General features: G+C 39.1%; 1 protein-coding gene across 1 annotated transcript; it reads right to left on the bottom strand.

Moving 5' to 3' along the window:
* Positions 1 to 3480: 3480 nt before the first annotated feature.
* On the bottom strand, positions 3481 to 5280 carry LOC131149086 (uncharacterized). The gene is made up of 2 exons (XM_058099160.1): positions 4027 to 5280; positions 3481 to 3904 (listed from the first exon to the last, which is right to left on the bottom strand). Exons 1-2 carry the CDS (start codon positions 4904 to 4906, stop codon positions 3588 to 3590), a joined length of 1197 nt encoding a protein of 398 aa, XP_057955143.1. The 5' UTR covers positions 4907 to 5280; the 3' UTR covers positions 3481 to 3587.
* Positions 5281 to 23673: the final 18393 nt, after the last annotated feature.

The raw sequence follows: 23673 nt of genomic DNA, 5'->3' as shown, positions 1-23673 counted from the left end.
ATGGTAAAATAGATTACTCCATCCGAGAGCTTGCTGAGGAAGGCGAGTACCCTAGTAATTATTTGTGGATACCAAAGTAGAGGGAAGCCACTGGTATGGGTAGGTGATCTTCCCTATTCTCGGTGACTTTTCCTGGATACATAACCCGAGGGCTTATTAAGAAAGGTGAGTGCCCTAGTATTAGCACTAGAATAGAGAAAATTTACTTGTATGGGCGGGTAGACTTCCCTATTCTCGAGAATTATTAGTAAAATATTTATGTATGTGGACATGTGATTGGATGACAGCGAAATTGATCATAATGTGATAATGAATGTGTTACCTTGGCTGCTATCGGATTATGAATGCGTTTGTATGGATATTTTAATTATATATTAAACACTTCAGCCACACACTGTTGTAAATTATTTCTTCCTTACTGAGAGGTGTCTCACCCCGTCGATGATTTAATATTTTTAGGTTATCCAGGTGATCGAGCTTAGATAGCTCCAGGGCAGGGTAGTTTTTGTGAGTGGACATCAAAATGGATACGCATTTAGTTTTATGTTTAATATATTTTATTCAGGTTTTGTATTATAAAGAATGAGATTGTAATTATATGGATCTGTATATGTAAATATAGAACTCTAGTATATTTTGTTTGAGGATATTTAATTATTTTCGCTGTGTGAATGGTATCAGAGACGTGTGTTGGTCTCATAACACTCTAGGCCCCATGTGGCGGGTCTAGGGCGTTACAGTTGGTATTGGAGCATAATGGTCTTGCGGAATTTTAGAGGATCAATACCAAAGTATAGGTTTGAGTTGAACTTGAAATTGAAAATTTGTTGATATCTTCTTAGTTTGTCAAACTTCTACACTCCTTGTATACTCACACGAGTCTATGTAGAGCTAATGTTTTGTCTGCTCATCATGTCAACCTGTGACATCATGAACTTGTTAGGGATTTATACTGAAAGACATGTTTTATGTAATCGGTTTTAGTATTTATTAATAACTTCAGTTATTCCATTTTAATAAGAATCTTTGTGAGCAATGTTTGTCAGACATTATTTATTTAATGATTATGCATGTGTGTCTTTTATTGTATATAGTAGGTGATCTAGTGTGTAGAGTACGACTTATACACAGAAGACTAGATCATCAGTTCTTATAGAATATAAGTTTATTGTTCACAGTCTTAATTAAAATTGGGCACACCATTGGTAGGACTGTAAAACAAGGTTTTAATATGTGTGTTTTGACTATTGAGAATGGTACAGTTCCAACTCCTTGTACTGGTACACTTTGTGAGTATTGAACAGGATTGTCTTGGGGTAATTATTTTTATACTGACTATATAAAACAATTAATACCTCATGGTTATTATGAGTGCTTATACTCTTAATCCTGATATGATAATTGGACACGTGCATATAGTGTTTATTACTTTGATTCATTGTAGAGTGAGATTTTTTATGGGTCAAAAAACTCAGTGAGTTGGGTGATGACATTATGTGTATGGTGAACATTAATTATTGATGAAATCCACGTCTCGGTATCGGGATTGATGATACCCCATCGAGGAAGCTTATAAGTTTTGATTGTGTCAAACCTTGTAAGTGAATTTTGAATCTGACACATCAAATAAGTTAAGTGGGAGGTCTCAGCGAATTAATATGTTAATTAATTAAATTATCAGTAATTTAATTTAATAGACGAGTATCGGTAATCTTTACCTGGGGAGATAAATAAGCTTTTAATAATAGGAACTTAAAATTTAATTTCAAATATGACAGGGAGTGCAATTATAATTATTTAGTGGTATGAATTATAATTAACGTAATTAAGGATGAATTCGGGTTAGATTAGGAATTCTTAATTACGTGGGAAGCCCTAGTCATATTTGACCAGAGGTCCCTGTTGTAGCCTATATACATGCGCTCCATTCAACAACTAGGGTGAGACGAGCGAGCTCTCACAGAGGCAGACATTTTCGTGAAAGAAGAAAATCCTAGCAGCCACTTACGAGCCCACTCTCTTAGGAGCAAGATGTGTTCAAGGAATACGATAGAAGATTCCTGGTCGTTTTCAAGAGCTCGTTTTTGTATTTGCATATTCGGGATCAAACCAGACATAACTCGCAAGTATCACGTAATTAGGGTTTGCATGATCAGATTTTTTTTTTTTTTTTCCATATGCACTACAGTAGGATCTTAGGGTTATTCTCTTAGGGTTATTCCGCAAGTCCCTTCAGAACTCACGAGAAATAGTGTTCTCCAACTTTTTTATGAGTTGGGAACCCATAGTTTGTTCAAGTTAAGCCGTTTATATTGGCTTTGGCGTTAAGCTATAGTCTAGTAAATTTTTTTGCTTAATGATTTACAATATTATTTTGGCTATAACAAGGATTTAGAATATTAATTTACCATAAGAAAGACGAAACAGATAAGTTAGAATACTCAATAATTTTTTGAAACCTTGATTAACTATTTTAGTTTTTGATTTCGTTCACGAATTGTAAACTTTTACATAAAATACATTTGAGACTATTGCTGCTATTTGATTTTCATTGGCTAGAAGCAATAGTCCTAATAAGTTAATCGATGTTCTTAATATTTAAGTTTAAAGAGTTAGAGGGGGTGATAGTCTAGAAATTATATCACTTAGACTTATTTAATTAACAATAGCGACTATAAATTTAATAAAAAAAATTTCAATCTTGCCCCTAAAAGTCTTTTTTGGTTGTAGGATAACACATAATCACAAAAATGATCCAACAACACGTCCCTAAGAAATTATAAGAATATTACATTGATAATATTACATGATTAAAATTTTAATGGATTGCCTCTTAAATTTTTTCTTCATTTTGCCTTTTGAAAAAAATGTCATATGATCAGTCTCGATATTACCACAAAATGATAAATTCAAATTTTCAATGATTAAGAACATGACTTGAAAAAATTATAAAATTATTATATTGAAAGTGTTGCATAGCCTAAAGAATTATCGAAATTTAAAATTTGACACATATATTTTCTTGGACCCCAAAATAGAAGGCCAAGGTTTGAAATTTTTACCTTTAAATGATTCCAAGGGTTGGGTGTTGGTGTGGTGTGGCTATTTTATATGTGTACATAAGTTTTGATAGGGTAGGGTGCCCTAAAAATTCAAATTTCTTTAAAATATAAAAAATAAAAAGGGTTTGCGGCGGCTTGATAGATCTATAGAAGTCGGTGAAATAAATTCGATGTACATTTCTTTTTGGTATTATGTTTATTTTTAGAAATATTTATTTTTAAAATTAAGACATTATGGAATGAAAGTGTAATCCAAATTGTATAATAATATAATAACTTAGAACGAAGTTATAAATGTTAAAAATTGATGTCGGTAAGATTTGTGAACAACCATTTTATAAATTATAACAATATTTCTTTAATTTATTTACAAATTAACAATACAATTTATGTAAGAACTACAACAAATTTAGTTTAATTTTCTTTTCAAATGCAAATGGAGGCTGATTTTCATAGAATAATTTACAATCTTCAATACAAAATTTACAAAGCTAATTAAATGTCTTACAACTCAAAAATTTTCATTTAATTTACCAATTGATCCACCAGCTCCTCTAACAATTGATCCAAAACTTGTAACCCTAAATTTACACCGACATCTTCAAAATCTTCAAGCTTCATCAATTTCTCGAATGCCCAATTGGATCCCATCATGTCTCCTGCAATCAACTTGCAAATTTCATCCCACATGCTCGAGCAGTCCTGCTTTTGGCGTTCTTTCTTTCTCTCTGTAAGAAACTTCCCTTCAATTTCCTTGACTTCAGAGCCGCCATGGAAGTCATCTTCAAGTTCAGTTGATAATTTTCTTCTCGGATTTGAAATCGCCAGCCTTGAATCTTCCCCTGTCGTAATTCACACACAGAGGTTCAGAACATTTTAAGCTCTTGAAATTGCAGAAATGGGAATAGAAAAAATAATGGACGCACATCAACGAGTTCACGTCTGAAAAATAACACAAACCAACCTGAAGAATGGACTTTGAAATCACTGAGGAATTCTCCACAGTCGAGAACAGAGACTGGACTGGAATTCTCTGAACTGCTCTCTGCTTCTGCTCCATCATCCTTGGAGCAATTCTTATTCCTCTTCTCTCTTAATTTAGCCTCATCTGAATCTTTAAGCTTCTCACTATTTGGAGATATTTTAGAAGGTTCATGGGATATAATTCTACTCGAATTCTCCTTCTCACTTGATGCTTTGTTGCTGATCTCTTGCTCCTTCTCTTCTTTTTTTGCAACCATCGCTGCTCTGTCATCCTTCTTTTTACTCCTCTCTGTTTTCCTCTGCTTCAATTCTCCAAAACCCACTTCAGATTTCCTCCTCTTCGATGAGACTTCCTTGGTTTCGCTTTTACTCTCGAAGCTAAGCAGAAAGAACTCCTCATTTTCCAACTCAAAGAAGGCCGGCATCTCCCGAAACGACGAAGACGAGGTCTTCACCCGCCGATGCATCCCCTGCTCTGGGGCAGAGCCGCCCCACCGATCAGCAGAATTCATCGATCGGCTTCGCGCAATCGAATTTGGGGCCGTTTGGGTCGAACCCGAATTGCGGTCCGGAATGGACTCCAACCCCATGAGCCTCGCAACGATCCCCGGCGTCGCCGGAGCCTCCATCTTCTCTTCATTGCCCCCCCACTCTCGAAGCTTACCACTCTCAAGTGGGGGTGCTTCCTTGATGTGATCAGAGGGGTAAGTCGGGACGCTGCCGGAGCAGAGAAGCCGGCGTATGACGCCGGCCAGACACCCGAAGGCATCACTCTTTGGAGAGGACAAATTGCGATCCAAGGGGGCGGCGGCGGCGGCGGAAGCTGAGGAGATGGAGGAAGAAGGAGTAAGGAACTTCATTTGGTAAAGTAGCAAAGACAGTGAAGTGGGCTTTGGTTCAATTTCAAGGAATTGAAATCAATTCAGTCCCCAGCAGAGTGCAGTGCAGAGAGTGGTATTAGGGAAAAGGATAAGGGAGAGATTAAAGAAAGAAACAGGGGAGAGTCGAGAGATTTGAATGATTGAAGGTAGCGGGGTTTGGATTTGAATGCTTGGCAGTGACGTCGTGAGATTGAAAAGTACGCCACACCCACAGTCGGCATGTTCCCACGCGCGTTTGACAAGTCAATTTTGTTTATCTACCCACGATTTTTTTTTTTTGAAAAACTACTAGGTACAGTGACTATTCATAGGGTATACAATATGTTAAATTAAAAACAGTTATAAATATTTTGATCTTATATTTGAATTTTTATTGAATTTTAAATCAAATATAATGTAAAATTATTTTAAAATTTATTCAAATCTATCTAAATTCGAATTCAAGATTTAAAATTTAAACTTCCAAACACAACATTATATATATATATATAAAATACATATTATATATATATTTTTTTTTTAAAGAAAACTTATTAATTTAAATTTAAAAAGTTGTATTGACCTAACATTTATGTCTATTTTAAATATTTTAAATTTATATGTTGATTATTACGAAATAAAAAAAATTATTTGTAACAACTTTAAAACTTTAAATTACACTTAACTATTTCATGTCGCTTTGTATTTTTTAACATACTAAAATTCGAATTCAATTGAGAGTTCAATGATAAGACTTACACTAAATCACTAATAGATATATTGAGTAAGGAAAAAAACTTAAGCATCATGAAATCACTTATATAAAATTAAATTATTTATATTCTTGTGACAAAACAAAACCACAATCTATTAAATAATAAGTTTGGAGTATCTAAAATGTTTAATTTTAATTGAAAAAGAGAGAGATTTTGTTTGGACCTGGCCCTGTTCTCATTATAGTTGTTTGGGGTTGTGGGGGTTTTGATTTGATTTGGGGGCGATGGAGTTCACACTTCGCATCTCTGTTTTGAATTTAGTTCCCCTGCCCTGCCTGGCTCCGGCCCCGTTCGCATTTTGATTTCTGGGGTGTGGTTACTGAAATGGCAGCAGAAGAGGATGAGTGCTGTCGTTTAAAGTACAGAAAGCGTGTGGAAACGACAACGGAATGGCCGGCGGTTAAATGTGATCCTCTCCTTTGCCGACCATCCCCTGCATCCCTCTGCAGCTTTGACCCTGCTTCTGCTTCCTTCTACTCTGCTTGCTTCCTCTTGTGGGAAACTAAAATCCCATCTCTCAATCTTTATCTTCCCCTTTTCAAAGCAATTGAAAATTTTTTTAAAAAAAATAGAGAAAAAGAAAGTGGCTCTGGGCTTGATAAAACAGATGAGACAGAGACACAGAGCAGCAGAGACTGCAGTCATCTAATTGAGCTCTTTCCTATTCCATGTTTGGATAAAATGCAAAGTTTTCATTTTATTTTTCTTAATAAAATATATTTATTAGAAAAAAAAATAATTTCCGAAGCTTTTAAATGCTCCATTAATCCGCTTAAAATTTGAATGGGCTTACAGAGTTGTGTTTTTGGGACAGAGAGTTTGGATAAACTGTTATTTTGGATATCGGTCTGTAATAATTTTTGCATGTTTTAATATACATTTTTTTTTTATGTATTTACGGTCTATAGGGACAACTATACTGATAGAGATAAACAAAATTAATTAATATTCGGTATAGTTGATTTTAAAGTGTCAAAATGAATGACTTATACTACTGAGCAAAATGAAATTAATCTTTGGATAGTATAAGTAGTTAAAGAATCTAAGTATGTACTCAAATTGATAGGGGGAGCATCTAGGCATAAATTTCCATCTTGTTTTGCTAACAAATATTTGTTAGGAACCTGTGAGCATCCAGATTAAAGTGATACCAAGAAATTTACGTGGTTCGATCAATAACGACCTACGTCCACGGAGCACACACCAACTATTCAATAACTCGCCGAAAAATGTTACAATTCTCTCTCTCTCTCTCTCTCTCTCTCTCTCTCTCTCTCTTCCTCCCTTCTTCCTCTCAGCTCACCGGAGCTTCGTTGTGTTCTCTCTGCACTGTTCTGTGCTATGCAATACATCTTCCACAGCCTTCCTTTTATAGGCTTGGAATGTAAATTACAATTAAGATAAAACCAATCAAATTAATCATAATTGGAAGTTTATAATGAAGAGAATAATAGAGAATAAATTCCACGCGTTTTCTAACTCAGCAACGCGTTATTTTTTGTCTGTCTTCTGGCTCCATCTCTAACAATCTCTCATTTTGAGACAAAGACACCTCCTCAACCAGTATCATGAATAAATGATGTGCTCATAATATGTGTCTTCAAGCATGAAGACCAACTGAAGTTGAACACAACTTCAGTTTCTCTGTAGTCACCATCTTCCTGTCTACTCGACTCTTGCAGACTAATCTGATGGCTGTCATCTTCACAACTAGTGTAAAAATGCCAGTGTAGTCAATCCCTTCCTTCTGCTCAAAGTCTTTGACTACCAACTGAGGCTTGTACCTTCTAGCGCCGTCATGCTCCTCTTCGATTCTGTACACCCACTTGTTGTGTAGGCCTTTAGGCAACTTCTACGTTCTGTTGGAGGTAAGGGACTTCATCTCATCCTTCATCACAAGCTCCCACTTGCTCATATCTACCGCCTGACATGTTTCATCATAGCATTCGGACTCTCCTCCATCTGTAGGAAGTAAGTAATCAATATACCTTCTGTCCGGTATATGTGATCGAGTAGCTCTCCTAAGCTCCGAAGTTGGAGTAGGAGATGGTGGTGCGACAATTTGCTCCACTGGTTCCTCCACCTGAGGATTCTCGGTATTCTGCTGATGTGTCCCAACATATTCATGGGTGTTTATCTGGAAACTAACTCTCTTCTGTTTCCTGACTATACAATCCTCACACATGTCAACCTGCACTGACTGTAGACCACTCAATTTTTCCTTTGAGTGCATCACCTTGAGTCCCTTCTCGCTCATGTGACCAAGTCGTTGGTACCAGATGTTGTTGTCGTCATTTTCTGCAGCAACTGAAATAGACATGGAGGCATTGGAGGTTAGAAAAAGTGTTCCGCTTTTCTTACCTCGCACAATTGTTAGTACACCCTTTGAGACTTTCCATTCATCGCTAATGAATTTTGTCGTGTATTCCTCATTTGCCAGCTGACCAACTGAGATCAAATTCTTTCTCAGGTTTGGAATATACCTGACATCCTTCAACTTCCATACTGACCCATTTATATTGATCTTCACAACTCTCTTGCCGATTACGTCGCAAGGTTGATCGTTGCCAAGGTAAACCTTACCAAAATTACCTGGTGTGTACTCCTCTAGGCAATCTCTGCAACATGTGGCATGAAATAAGGTTCCGGAGTCTAAGACCCAAGACTCTTGCTTGCTCTCCAAGGAGCAGATCAACATCTCATCATTATTGAAAGCAATATTTGCTTCTGACTTTGCCCTCGTCTCGAATTCTTTCTTCTGACTCCTGCATTGGTTCCTGAAATGACCAGTCTTTCCACAGTTCTAGCACTCAATAACTTTAGTGCTCTAGGAACCTGTGTTCCGAGTACCTTTGGGATTTTCGGATTTAGACCGTCTGGGCCTAGATCTGCCTTGGTTGTTTGATCGTCCATGCCTGTTTCCTCTACCTCAACTCTCCATGTTCAAGGCTGAACTCGAATTGGAGCTATGGTTCAGCTGCATTCTTATTTCCTCCGTCAAAATCATGCTGATAACCTCATCGTATACAAGCTTCGATTTTCCTGCGGAGCTACTGATGACAGTGACGACACCATTCCAATTTTCAGGAAACTGACTGAAAATCAGTAGAGCCCGAATCTCATTATCAAACGTTATCCAGACTGAGGCGAGTTGATTAGACAACTCATTGAAGTTATTCAAATGCCTGCTGAAACTCTCACTTGTAGACATGTTCATCGTAAATAGTTTTTTCATGAGATGTACCTTGTTTGCGGCTGAAGGCTACTCGTACATATTAGAGAGTGCATCCATCAGAGACTTGGTAGATGTTATACGCTTGATATTGAACGCTACAGATTTCGAGAACGTCATTTTGATGGCTCCAAGGGCTTTTCGATCAAGCAACTCCCAGTTATCCTCGTTCATGGATGTTGGCTTACCCTTCAACGGTAAGTGTAATTCCTTCCCAAACAAATAATCCTCTATCTGCATCTTCCAAAAACCAAAATTGTTTCCATTGAACATTTCGATTTTTGAGCTCTTTTCATTTGACATCTCGATTCTCTAATCTAGAGATGGAATTAACTCAAATGGATAGCATGGATGGATCTGGAATGATCGAAACCCCTAAAAATGGTTCAAGTCACTCGAAAAACAAACCCAAAACGACCCCGAAAAACTCAGTCAAAGTTTCAGTCAAACCTGGTGACGTGGCAACTACTGATGTGTGCACTCACTGATGTGGCATAGGTGGGACCCACTGATGACGTGTCAGGGTGGGCCCATGGGATGACATGGCGTTGATGCGGCGGGTGGGGCCCGCTGATGACGTGGCGGGACTTGCTTACGTGGCGCCTCCAGCTGGCGTTGCCGGTTTTGAAAAGGCGGGTCGGATCCGGGTCATGAAGTCGGATCTCGGTTCACCCGGATCAAAGTCACCTGCAGGGTCGGGTCTGGGACTGAATCGGGTCGGGTCGAGGCGGAACGGGCGAAGAAGACGTGTGCGGAGCGTTGCTGGCGCATGGAGAGGCGTCTTGCTCCGGCAAGGCGTGTTTTGGCCCGTGAGCGTTCGTCTGAGCTTGTTTGGAGCTTCGGCTGGCATGGTTCTCTTTGTCTCGGCGAGAAGAATGTGATGGTGGCCTCAAAACCCAAATTTGATCTACTGGAAGAGCTTTGAATTTCGGGATGACTTCCGATCTGACTATCTGCTCCAACCGGGCTCTAATACCACTTGTTAGGATCCTGTGAGCATCGAGATCAAAGTGACAATAAGAAATTTACGTGGTTCGGTCAATAACGACCTACATCCACGGAGCACACACCAACTATTCAATAACTCGCCGGAAAATGTTACAATTCTCTCTCTCTCTCTCTCTCTCTCTCTCTTCCTTCCTTCTTCCTCTCAGCTCACCAGAGCTTCTCTGTGCTCTCTCTACACTGTTCTGTGCTATCTCTGCACTGTTCTGTGCTATGCAATACAACTTCCACAGCCCTCCTTTTATAGGCTTGGAATATAAATTACAATTAAGATAAAACCAATCAAATTAATCATAATTGGAAGTTTATAATGAAGAGATTAATAGAGAATAAATTCCATGCGTTTTTTGACTCAGCAATGCGTCATCTCCTGGCTGTCTTCTGGCTCCATCTCTAACAATATTTTTAGCTTAGATTTATTGCGAACTTGCTGTGGCATGTTCTTAACCTAAATGATCTTTGATTTGATACATATTTCCTTGCCACATGTTATTTGTGTTTGTCATGTGATCCTTACTTTAAATTGTTTGACATCTTTCGGATCATTGTGGTTGAGATTTTCTGATTACATTTTAATATATGCTTAATGGACAAATCAGAAAACTTGTACTTGCTTGCTTTAAATTGAAATCTTATTTTTCTAACAAGCAACCCCTAGTAATTTTTGCAAATATCAAAGGAGATATATTTTTAATACCTATATATATACTTTATATATATCTACTATATTATAGCAAGAAATGCTTTTAAACTAAACATGTTTTAGTTCTTGCTTATGTGCTAAAGGCTTTCATGACTTGTGCTATCTATGATTTAAAATTTTAAGTCATGAAGTTTTTTTTTTTTTTTTGTATTAAAAATTTTTACAAAGGATGTTGCATAACTGGTTTGGTAATTTCACATAAAAATGCATGCAAACTAGTTAGACTATGCTTATGCTCAAACTTCCTTTTTGGTATCATATGTCGTGTGCTTTTAACTCAAATCTTTCACGGGTCTTATGATATGCGTCAATTGAAATGGTTTGTGCATATTGATGGTCTAATTCTATTTCTCATGCAATTTAAATCTTTAAATGACCAGTTATAGAATTTGTGTGCTTAATTGTTAAACCTGTCCTTACTTTATACTCTATGAATTTGTTTGTGGTATGAAATGCATAATTATCATATCTCTTGTATGTTGATAGTTATATTTATGTTTTGAGAATACTGAACTGTTTGAGTTGATTGTTGTGGATATAATGTAAATCTAAAACTCAATCACGTCATTTCAATACATGTATATTTGGGAAAATGCTCTACTTTCAAACGGCATGCTGTCGAAATTTCTAAAAATTTTCTCAATCTTATCTTGTATTTAAATGATTCATATCCACATGCCTTTCTTACATGATTTATTTTATAGCCTTTTTTGCTATTGCCAAAAGGGGGAGATGGAGGCAAAAATTGGGTAGTAGTAAAAATTGTTTGCATGAATAAATCTTTAACATTATGCATATTGCCAGGGGGAGCCTTTCAAGGCTGTACCCACTTTTTATATAGTGTATTTGTTATCATAAAAAAGGAGGAGATTGTTAACCCCATGAGTTACACCCAGTTTTGATAATGACAAATACTCTTGGTATTTAACGTTTGCCAAGTTTGTGTGTAGGACCATATTAGGAAAATCAAATTGATGGCACGTGAAAGCAAAGCATAAAGACCCTGAAGATTCATTGTAATTTATATTTTGTATAAGTTGGGTTTGTAATAGCAATTAGGATATCGATCTGTAATAATTTCTGCATGTCATGTATGTAGGTTTTTGTAAGCTCAAAATGACCATAGGGACTGACTGACTTTAAGGCACCTTTCATTCGACCGACGCCAGGTTTTTGGGCGTACTTGAAAGGACCCTAGGTCCTAACACTTAGTACACTACATCACTTATCCTAATAAGGGGAATCAAATTAGGGTTAAAATGAACTTAATAGGAAAAGTTGAGAGGGTTTGGGCGACTGAACCTATGCCATGTAAAGTGGCTCGGGCGACCGAACCAGTCAACATGTTGACTTGGTCTTGGGGCACCCGAATCTTTTTTGAACGTACCTTCCTTGGGCACCCGAAAGCCTATCATGACACTTTTCAACTACTCGGGCGACCAAACATTTACGTTCAAATAGAGGCTCGAGCGACTGAAGTGCCTAGTTCGGTTAACCGAACTATGAGCCGGGCACCCGAACTATCGAACAAAATGCTACTGACTTTTGTTCGGGCTACCAAACCTTCACACGGGCGACCGAACTGTTTAAAATGGCTTTTCCAAGATGAGTCTATTCGGGCGACTGAACCTCAATTGAGCCACCTAAATCTCGCTGGTAAAATTATTTCTTATCGGGGTTAAAATTAAGTAAATAGGGTTAATTTTTCTAAACCTTTTAAAATTTTTTTTAAGAATACCCTGTGTGTCCCCCAACGGTCATAATTTACCCTTTTCTATATATAGGGGTTCATTTGCCAAAATTAAGGAAGGATTAGAAAATAGGATTAGGCCAAAAATTTTCTCAAAATTTCCAAACCCTTTTTGCTCATACTACCTCCATACACTTTACAACTATGATTTTATTGATTAACCAAGTGTACTGAGAGTGCTTAAAGTGTTTATACATTATTCCATATTACTTATAACTCTCATTTGTATAGTTTATTGATTGATTTTGATATTGAGAGTTAAGCATAAGTTTTCCCACAGATTTTCTTTGATAAATCCTGTGTTGGAAAAAACTTATTAGCTAAAGGATCTTTGCATTGTCATTGCAAGATTCCTATAGCTATATTTTTGTGTGCAAAGGATCTTACAAGCTATAATTTTTCAAACAACTCTTGTACCTATTTTATTGAGGAAAACATTTTTGAGTTGGTTTAATTACTGTTTGCAGCATCTTTGAAACCCTAATCTAGTATTGAGATTTGATATATCTAGTTTCAAAGAAATAGCTTGATTAGAACATTCTTGAGCATATTAGCGATCATATCTTGTTGAGTGTGACTTGCAAAAAATACACATCACTGAGCTTACATTTCCTACATTCTTGATGTGTGATTGATTGAGTATGCTGTACGTATTGGGGTACATATTTGCTTTACTTAAGAAGCACAATCACTGTATCGGTTACCTTGTGAAACATAATATTGTATTTCCAGACGTGGCCTGAGGGGGTTTGATGTAGTAACGGGGAAAAAAATAAAATTTAAAAAAATAAATAATAATAATAAAATAATAAAATAATAAAATAAAATTAATTAATTAAATTAACAAGTAAAATGAATAGTATGATAAGTACAAAATATATATATATATATATATATATATAAAATAATACAAGCTTCTTAAAAAAAAAAGCTTTGAAAAGTCAAATAAATTCAAACCACAAGCTTAAGCTTTGAAAAGTAAAAAAAAAAAAAAATTCCAATTTGAATTGGATTCATTTGGTGTGCGTGAGTGCACTCTTCTCTCTCTTCTCTCTCTCTCTCTCTCTCTCCTACGACTCTTTCTCTCTTCAATTCCGGGCTAGTTTTACGCTGGATCGACAAACCGAAGTCACCACGACGCTGCTGGCGAAGTTCTCTACAAGTCTGTTGGAGCGGATCGTCAGGGAAACGAAGTTGGATTTCATCCCAAATCCAAGGTAAGGCTTTATATTCAATATTTGGATTTTTGACAGTTGAAGAAAGTGATATACGCATAAAAATACTGAACTTTAATACTGGAAATTTTCAGTTCCAGGGTATTGATTGGGAACGTTGGGAATTATCCCTAAGTTGAGGTAAGACTTTTTAAGTTGAATTTGACTTAGTGGTAGTTATAGAAAATGTTGTACGTATGAAAATACTAAACTTTATTTCTGCGAGTTTTCATTTTCAGGGTGTTGAGTTGAGAACCTTGTGGGTACGGGGAAGATTTTCTTAGGGGCTTTTCAGGAATCAGGTAAGGGGATAAACTAAGTTAGTTTTGTTTTGAGAAAATGTATGTATATATATATAGCATCTGGTTCAGGAAAAATAAATATATTTATATATATGATTTATATTTGAAAAATACTGTTTAAATGATGATATGTTGAATACGTAGAAAATTTGTTTAGTGTGACATGAGTATAAAAATGTTGTGAAATACTGTTTTTTTTTTTTTTTTGAATGGGGACGATATGGATTTCTATGATGGAAAACCGGCGTACGGGCCGAGATATTTTTATATGTATATGTGATTTGCCAGCGTACGGGCTGTGCTATGTGATTTTCCGGTGTACGGGCCGTGTTATGTGATTTGCCAGCGTACGAGCTGTGCTATGTGATTTGCCGGCGTACAGGCCGTGCTATGTGGTTTGCCAGCGTACGGGCTGTGCTATGTGGTTTGCCGGCGTACGGGCCGTGCTATGTTAAAATGTGTAATACCGGTGTACGGGCCGATGATTTTCATGTTACACGTATATATGTGAAATGATATGATTGATGTGAAAATAAATGATATGAGATATTTATGTATCACGGTTTTAGTATATGTATATGATATCAAAACCTGGTTGGCTTGGTCTAGGCTAGCACTTGCACAGTACCGTTGCTATGTGTCCATGGTCCTCGTGATCATGATATCTGTGTTAACGCCACTGTACGGAGTGGTGTGAGATTGGATGGTCGATGTGGTTATTTTCAAGAAGTGTGCTGTTATCGCCCCTGGTGTACGGACCAGTCTGGGTAGACCCATCGGACCTACAGACTACTGTTTGACTTGGCAGTGGTCGGCCAACCATTGTCAGGTCTCACCTTCGGGCCACACAACCCAATCATGTGGGGGTAAAACATGACAACAGCCAGCTAACATACCAGGATTGTTTTATGTTATTATTAGTGTATGAGATGAGATATGTATGTTTTCCCAGATTTGATAAACAGTATTGAATATGTTATGTATGGTATATGTAGAATACATAATACTCATGTTGCCACAAACTGGTATTAGTTTATTTCCTTTACTGAGAGGTGTCTCACCCCTAAATCTTATTAACTTTTCAGGAGCCCCGGATAGGAGAGCGGGAAAAGCCCCGCTGATATAGTACGGTCTATCTACCCTTTTTGAAGGGTAAGTTTTGTAGGGACAGCTAGATTTTGTGGGAAATGTCCCTAGGTTTTATTTTTGGGATGTATATATGAAAATACAGTGATTGTAGTAACTCTGGTATATTGTGGTATATGGTATTGAGATGTACATGTTTGTATATTTTCTGCTGTTAGGGCTTCTGTTTTATGCTTTGATATATCCCTGGTGCCCACGGGTCCAGGTGGATTGTGACCTGCTAAGTTGGAATGTAAGATGTGATGATAATTTATTTATTAAAAAATAATATATGTGAAAAAGGAGCAGGTCGTTACAGTTGGTATCAGAGCCTAGGTTGCTAGGTTCTGTAGACTTTAGAGTGCAGCAGGAACAATACCAGAGTTTAGGAAATGATTTAAGGTTTTGTTTCTACAGTCTAGAGGTAGGAATTCCGTGGTAGTTTCTGTGTTTTTCCTAGGGTGACGATTTCAGGAAAACCATAGTAAGCTATTGTCGGGTTGTGTTCCTAGAATGTAGGACTGGGGATTAACAATGAGTTAGAAATGTTGAGATGAGTGGTGAGGATAGGTGGGTAAATTATGAGGATAGGATTACTGAATTGCAACTGCTATTTTTCAAGATGGATCCAGAAGGAAATAGTGCCCATACGAGTGGCAGTGATGGAGCAGGACCATCAGGTGCAGTTAGGACCGACTTTGATGCGGTATTACGTAGTGTGGCTCAACAGGTTATGGTTGAGATTGCTAGGAGCTCGAGGGAGCAGAGTGGTCCATCTACAGGCCATGGGTGCACTATAGAGAAATTTACAAAGATGAATCCTCCGGCGTTCTCAGGTGGAGTTGATCTTGTAGCCGCTGAGAACTGGATGCAGGAGATTGAGAAAATCTTGGCTGTGCTGCAATGTACTGAGGAACAGAGGGTCCACTTTGCCACCTATAAATTGACAGGAGAGGTTGAGAGGTGATGGACTGCGGTGAGACTATTAGAGCAGCAGAGGGTGACTCCAATAGCTATGGCATGGGACCGGTTTAAAGATCTATTCTTTGACAGATATTTTCCAGCTACTGTGAGGGAGGCTAAGGTAGAAGAGTTCCTGAGTCTGAAGCAGGGACAGCTATCCATCCAGCAGTATGCAGCACGTTTTATCGAGCTCTCTCGATTCGCCCCATACATTGTTCCTGATGAGGTGAAGAAGGCGAGGCAGTTTGAGAGAGGCTTGAGGCGGAGTATATTTAGGCAGGTGGTGGCGCTGCGGATCCAGAACTTCGCTGAGTTGGTCGACAGGGCGGCCTTGGCAGAGATTGGTGAGCATCTTGATGCGGAAGAGACGGGACAGAGGAAGATATCTGCATCTACAAGCTACCAGCAGGGTCACAGGCCGGGTCAGTGGAGGAGAGGTAATCATGGTAGAGGGCAGAGATAGGAGACGGGAGAACGCCAGGTGCAGACAGGGCAAGGTCCTCCAGTTTGTCAGACTTGTGGTAGGAGGCACTGGGGAGAGTGTCGAGCTGGTGGTGTAGTGTGCTATCGCTGCGGTAGATCGGGACATTTAGTGCGAGATTGTCCTACCCCGCCAGATGCAGCTCCGGTGTGCTATCGCTGCTGTAGATCGGGGCACATGGTACGAGACTACCCTACTCCACCAGATGCAGTTCCAGCTCCTAGACCATACTGAGGAGGTTATCAAGCACCACGGGTGGGCCAGCAGAGGAATACGGCTCCAGCCAGGGTGTTTACTCTGACGCCGGGTGAGGCTGAGGCGTCAGGTGACGTGGTGACAGGTATGGTCATTATGCTTTCTTTTAAAGTTATTGCATTATTTGATTCAGGAGCTACACACTCATTTGTGTCCTTGGGGTGTATTATATTATGTGAGGCTGAAACACAATCATTAGATGTTGAACTGTTGGTATCTACACCGACTGGGTCGGTAGTGAGGTGTGGTAGGGTACTCCGCGACTGCCTAGTAGAGATTTAGGTGAAAACATTGTCTGCTGATTTGATAGTGTTAGACATGCATGGGTTTGACGTTATATTTGGCATGGATTGGCTAGCAGCTAATTTTGCCAACATAGATTGTCGTGCACGAGAGGTGATATTTAGACCCCCGGGGGAAGCAGAATTCAAGTTTGTAAGGTCGCATGTACAATCCTCTCCTCAGCTAGTTTCAGCTATTCAGGCCAGGAGACTACTGCTGAGTGGTTGTCAGGGGTTTGTGGCGGTTGTGAAAGAGATGTCAGAGAATGAGTCGAAACTTACTAGCACGCTTGTAGTGAAGGAGTTTGTGGATGTTTTTCCAGATGAGTTACCAGGCTTGCCATCCGACCGTGAGGTGGATTTCTCTATTGATCTACCTCCCGGTACAGCACCGATTTCTAAAGCACCTTATCGAATGGCGCCAGTGGAGTTAGCAGAATTGAAGAATCAGTTGCAAGATCTGCTAGATAAGGGCTTCATACGGCCCAGTGTATCTCTGTGGGGAGCTCTAGTTTTATTTGTGAAAAAGAAATACGAGACTATGAGGATGTGTATAGACTATAGGGAGATAAATAAAGTAACAATCAAGAATAGGTATCCTCTACCCCATATCGATGATTTGTTTGACCAGCTCCAGGGTACACGGGTGTATTCGAAGATTGACCTCAGATCTAGCTACCATCAGGTGAAGGTGAAAGCAGAAGACGTCTCAAAGACGGCTTTCAGGACTAGGTATGGGCATTACGAGTTTCTAGTGATGCCGTTTGGTTTGACGAATGCTCTTGCGGTATTTATGGACTTGATGAATAGAGTCTTCCACCAATACTTAGACCAGTTTGTTGTTGTTTTTATTGATGATGTATTGGTCTATTGTAGGAACTATGAGGAGCATGAGACGCACTTGAGGCAAGTTTTACAGACACTTTGGGAAAAGAAGTTGTACGCCAAGTTCAGTAAATGTGAATTTTGGCTAGAGAAGGTTGTGTTCTTGGGGCATGTTGTATCTGGAGACGGTATTTCTGTGGATCTTAGCAAGATTGAGGCTGTAGTGAATTGGGCTAGACTGAGAAATGTCCACGAGATTAGGAGTTTCTTGAGGCTAGCAGGCTATTACCGTCGTTTTGTTGAGGGATTTTCAGCTTTGTCAAGGCCCTTGACACGACTGATGAGGAAGAATGTTAGATTTAAGTGGGACGATAGTTATGAGCAGAGTTTTCAGGAGCTGAAGCAGAGACTAGTCACAGCACCAGTGTTGATCATCCCATGTGGGGGTGAAGGGTATACCATTTACAGTGATGCGTCCTTGAAGGGACTTGGCTGTGTATTAATGCAGCATGTCAGGGTAGTGGCGTATGCATCCATGCAATTGAAAGAATATGAGAAGAACTACCCTACCCATGATCTTGAGTTGGCTGCAGTGGTACACGTACTGAAGATTTGGAGGCATTACCTGTACGGTGAGCAGTGTGAGATCTTCTCTGACCATTAAAGTTTGAAGTATTTCTTTACGCAGAAAGAACTGAATATGAGGCAAAGAAGGTGGTTGGAGCTGATTAAGGATTTTGATTGTACCATCAGTTATCACCCAGGGAAAGCAAACGTGGTAGCTAATGTGATGCGTTGAGCAAGAAATCCAGGGACCCAGTGTTGGCGGCTATGGGGATCCAGCATCCGATCATAATGGATCTGGAGAGACTCGGCATAGAGTTGGTGGAGAGTGATCTCCTAGTATGTATTGCCAGCCTAGTGGTACAGCCTACCCTACAGGAGAGAATTAAAGCTTCCCAGAAGGAAGATCCAGAGCTAGTGAAGGTGATAGACAGAGTACAGAGTGGGCAGGGGGAGGAGTTCAGTATCGCAGATGACGGAGCTTTGCGGTTCCGTTCCAGATTATGTGTTTCTGTCGATACTGAGATCAGGAAGACTATTCTAGAGGAGGCTCACAGATCTTTGTATACAGTTCATCCCGGTAGTACGAATATGTACAGAGATCTGCGAGAGTCATACTGGTGGAGTGGTATGAAGAGAGAGATTGCCGAGTATGTAGCGCAGTGTTTGACGTGCTAGCAAGTAAAGGCTGAGCACCAGAGACCGGCAGGGCAGTTGCAGCCGTTATTCATCCCGGAGTGGAAGTGGGATCACATATCGATGGACTTCGTGTCAGGACTACCGACGACGTTACATGGTCATAATGCCATCTGGGTGATTGTTGATCGATTGACGAAGACCGCCCACTTTATTCCCATCAAGATCAGCTACTCCCTCAGCCGTTTAGCGGAGATTTACATTCAGGAGATAGTACGTTCTCATGGGGTGCCTATATCTATTGTGTCGGATCGAGACCCACGATTCACATCACGATTTTTGAGGAGTCTGCAGAAGGCTCTAGGGTCTCAGTTATCGTTTAGTACGGCATTCCATCCTCAGTTAGACGGGCAAACTGAGAGGACGATACAGATATTAGAGGACATGCTCAGAGCGTGTGTAGTAGACTTTGGGGGTAGTTGGATCCAGTTCATGCCATTAGTAGAATTTGCGTATAATAACAGTTATCAGTCTAGCATTGGCATGACACCATTTGAGGCTTTGTACGGTAAAAGATGTCGTTCTCCCTTGTTTTGGGATGAAGTGGGTGAGCGGCAAGTAGTGGGGCCAGAGCTGGTTCAGCAGGTGTGTGATAAAGTTCGTCTTACCAGGGACAGGATCAGTGCAGCTCAGAGTCGATAGAAGAGTTATGCCGACCATCGCCGCAGGAATTTAGAGTTTGACGTAGGTGATCACGTATTTTTGAAGATAGTTCCGATGAAAGGGGTTATGCGATTTGGGAGGAAGGGTAAACTTAGTCCTAGGTTTATCGGTCCATTTGAGATTCTAGATAAAGTGGGACCAGTAGCCTACAGGCTAGCTTTGCCACTTGTATTGTCCAGGATTCACAACGTATTTCATGTTGCTATGTTGAGGAAATACGTCCCAGACCCTTCTCATGTCATCAATTATGATGAGTTGGAGGTTAGTGATTCACTGGGATATGAGGAGGTACCAGTACAGATTCTGGATAGGAAAGTGCAAGAGCTACGTAATAGGACGATTCCTCAAGTAAAAGTCTTGTGGAGGAATCATGCAGTAGAAGAGGCTTCTTGGGAGTCCGAGGAGCAGATGAAACAGAGGTATCCGCATTTATTTCAAGAAGTCTGAGTGAATAAATGTAAATAGTTAAGTAGTTTTCTGTTGCAGGTACATGTAATGGTTGAATAGTGTAGTACTTTAGTTTTGGGAGAATGGTTTTTTTTTTGTATATGTAATTTTCCAAGACTCGAAATGTAACCACGGTATTCCTCCGCCATAAGTGAGGGTAGGTAATAAAATGAGTAGACCCTTTTTCCTAATTAAAGGATGGCGAGTTACGGAAACAGTAAATTTCGAGGACGAAATTCTTTTAAGGGGGGAGGAATGTAGTAACCAGGAAAAAAATAAAATTTTAAAAAATAATAATAATAAAATAATAAAATAATAAAATAAAATTAATTAATTAAATTAACAAGTAAAATGAATAGTATGATAAGGACAAAATATATATATATATATATATAAAAGTAATTATGATATTATATATATATATATATATATATATATATATATATATAATAATACAATCTTCTTAAAAAAAAAAGTTTTTAAAAGTCAAATAAATTCAAACCACAAGCTTAAGCTTTGAAAAGTAAAAAAAAAAAAAAATTCCAATTTGAATTGGATTCATTTGGTGTGCGTGAGTGCACTCTTCTCTCTCTTCTCTCTCTCTCTCTCTCTCTCTCTCTCTCCTACGACTCTTTCTCTCTTCAATTCCGGGCTAGTTTTACGCTGGATCGACAAACCGAAGTCACCACGACGCTGCTGGCGAAGTTCTCTACAAGTCTGTTGGAGCGGATCGTCAGGGAAACGAAGTTGGATTTCATCCCAAATCCAAGGTAAGGCTTTATATTCAATATTTGGATTTTTGACAGTTGAAGAAAGTGATATACGCATAAAAATACTGAACTTTAATACTGGAAATTTTCAGTTCCAGGGTATTGATTGGGAACGTTGGGAATTATCCCTAAGTTGAGGTAAGACTTTTTAAGTTGAATTTGACTTAGTGGTAGTTATAGAAAATGTTGTACGTATGAAAATACTAAACTTTATTTCTGCGAGTTTTCATTTTCAGGGTGTTGAGTTGAGAACCTTGTGGGTACGGGGAAGATTTTCTTAGGGGCTTTTCAGGAATCAGGTAAGGGGATAAACTAAGTTAGTTTTGTTTTGAGAAAATGTATGTATATATATATAGCATCTGGTTCAGGAAAAATAAATATATTTATATATATGATTTATATTTGAAAAATACTGTTTAAATGATGATATGTTGAATACGTAGAAAATTTGTTTAGTGTGACATGAGTATAAAAATGTTGTGAAATACTGTTTTTTTTTTTTTTGAATGGGGACGATATGGATTTCTATGATGGAAAACCGGCGTACGGGCCGAGATATTTTTATATGTATATGTGATTTGCCAGCGTACGGGCTGTGCTATGTGATTTGCCGGTGTACGGGCCGTGTTATGTGATTTGCCAGCGTACGAGCTGTGCTATGTGATTTGCCGGCGTACAGGCCGTGCTATGTGGTTTGCCAGTGTACGGGCTGTGCTATGTGGTTTGCCGGCGTACAAGCCGTGCTATGTTAAAATGTGTAATACCGGCGTACGGGCCGATGATTTTCATGTTACACGTATATATGTGAAATGATATGATTGATGTGAAAATAAATGATATGAGATATTTATGTATCACGGTTTTAGTATATGTATATGATATCAGAACCTCGTTGGCTTGGTCTAGGCTAGCACTTGCACAGTACCGTTGCTATGTGTCCATGGTCCTCGTGATCATGATATCTGTGTTAACGCCACTGTACGGAGTGGTGTGAGATTGGATGGTCGATGTGGTTATTTTCAAGAAGTGTGCTGTTATCGCCCCTGGTGTACGGACCAGTCTGGGTAGACGCATCGGACCTACAGACTACTGTTTGACTTGGCAGTGGTCGGCCAACCATTGTCAGGTCTCGCCTTCGGGCCACACAACCCAATCATGTGGGGGTAAAACATGACAACAGCCAGCTAACATACCAGGATTGTTTTATGTTATTATTAGTGTATGAGATGAGATATGTATGTTTTCCCAGATTTGATAAACAGTATTGAATATGTTATGTATGGTATATGTAGAATACATAATACTCATGTTGCCACACACTGGTATTAGTTTATTTCCTTTACTGAGAGGTGTCTCACCCCTAAATCTTATTAACTTTTCAGGAGCCCCGGATAGGAGAGTGGGAAAAGCCCCGCTGATATAGTACGGTCTATCTACCCTTTTTGAAGGGTAAGTTTTGTAGGGACAGTTAGATTTTGTGGGAATTGTCCCTAGGTTTTATTTTTGGGATGTATATATGAAAATACAGTGATTGTAGTAACTCTGGTATATTGTGGTATATGGTATTGAAATGTACATGTTTGTATATTTTCTGTTGCTAGGACTTCTGCTTTATGCTTTGATATATCCCTGGAACCCACGGGTCCAGGTGGATTGTGACCTGCTGAGCTGGAATGTAAGATGTGATGATAATTTATTTATTAAAAAAAAATATATGTGAAAAAGGAGCAGGTCGTTACATTTGATCTAGTCCGGAAGGATCAGGTTGGGGTCAGCCCTGTGAATTTGACCTAGGGCTTTCTCCGCCCCGCAAGGAGAGTTTGTAAAGGTTGAGGTCAACCCTGTGCTAATTGACCTGGTTGTATTAGGTGCCGTTCCGCCCGTTAAGTGAGCCATTAGTGGAATCTTGAGGCTTAAGAGTTAGAGGCGGGGACGTTGGCACAGTTGGCCAAACCCCGATAACATATCATGTGTTTGTTTATATTTTAACACTTTATATTTAATGCACATGTATGTTGTGATGTGAATGATGCGCATGATTTAAATTTCTGCATGTTACATTATCTACGCTTCTGGGATTGTATAGAAAGACCCTAGGTTACCAAATCACATTGACTTCTAACTTAACCTAGGAGAAAAGTTTAAAATTCCAATTCACCCCCCTCTTGAGAATACGCCAAAGCTAACATGGGGGTAGTTGGACCCAGTATATGCCGTTGGTAGAGTTTGCATACAATAATAGTTATCAGGCCAGTATTGGAATGACACCTTATGAGGCGCTTTACGGTAGGAGATGTTTTTCTCCTCTATACTAGGATAAGTTAGGGGAGCAGCGAGTTGTGGGGCCAGAGCTAGTACGGTAAGCATATGATAAAGTTTGGCTTATTAGAAATAGAAATAGTGCAGCTCAGAGCCGGTAGAAGAGTTACGTTGATACTCGCCGCCGAAAACTGGAGTTTGATGTTGGAGATCACGTGTTTATAAAACTAGCTCCATTAATGGGAATTATGAGATTTGGAAGGAAGGATAAGCTTAGCCCTAGGTTTATTGGCCCGTTTGAGATTCTTGAGAGAGTGGAGTCAATTGCCTACAGGTTAGCCTTATCGTCTGTTTTTTCCAGAGTACACGATGTATTCCATGTCTCCATTTTGAGGAAATACGTCTTCGACCCCTCCTATGTGATCAGTTATGATGATTTAGAGCTCATGGACACTC

Source organism: Malania oleifera, chromosome 2 (assembly GCF_029873635.1).
Source record: "Malania oleifera isolate guangnan ecotype guangnan chromosome 2, ASM2987363v1, whole genome shotgun sequence".
NCBI classification, from domain to species: Eukaryota; Viridiplantae; Streptophyta; class Magnoliopsida; order Santalales; family Ximeniaceae; genus Malania; species Malania oleifera.
Note: the sequence above shows the minus strand (reverse complement) of the source record. Positions and strands in the feature narration are given on the sequence as shown.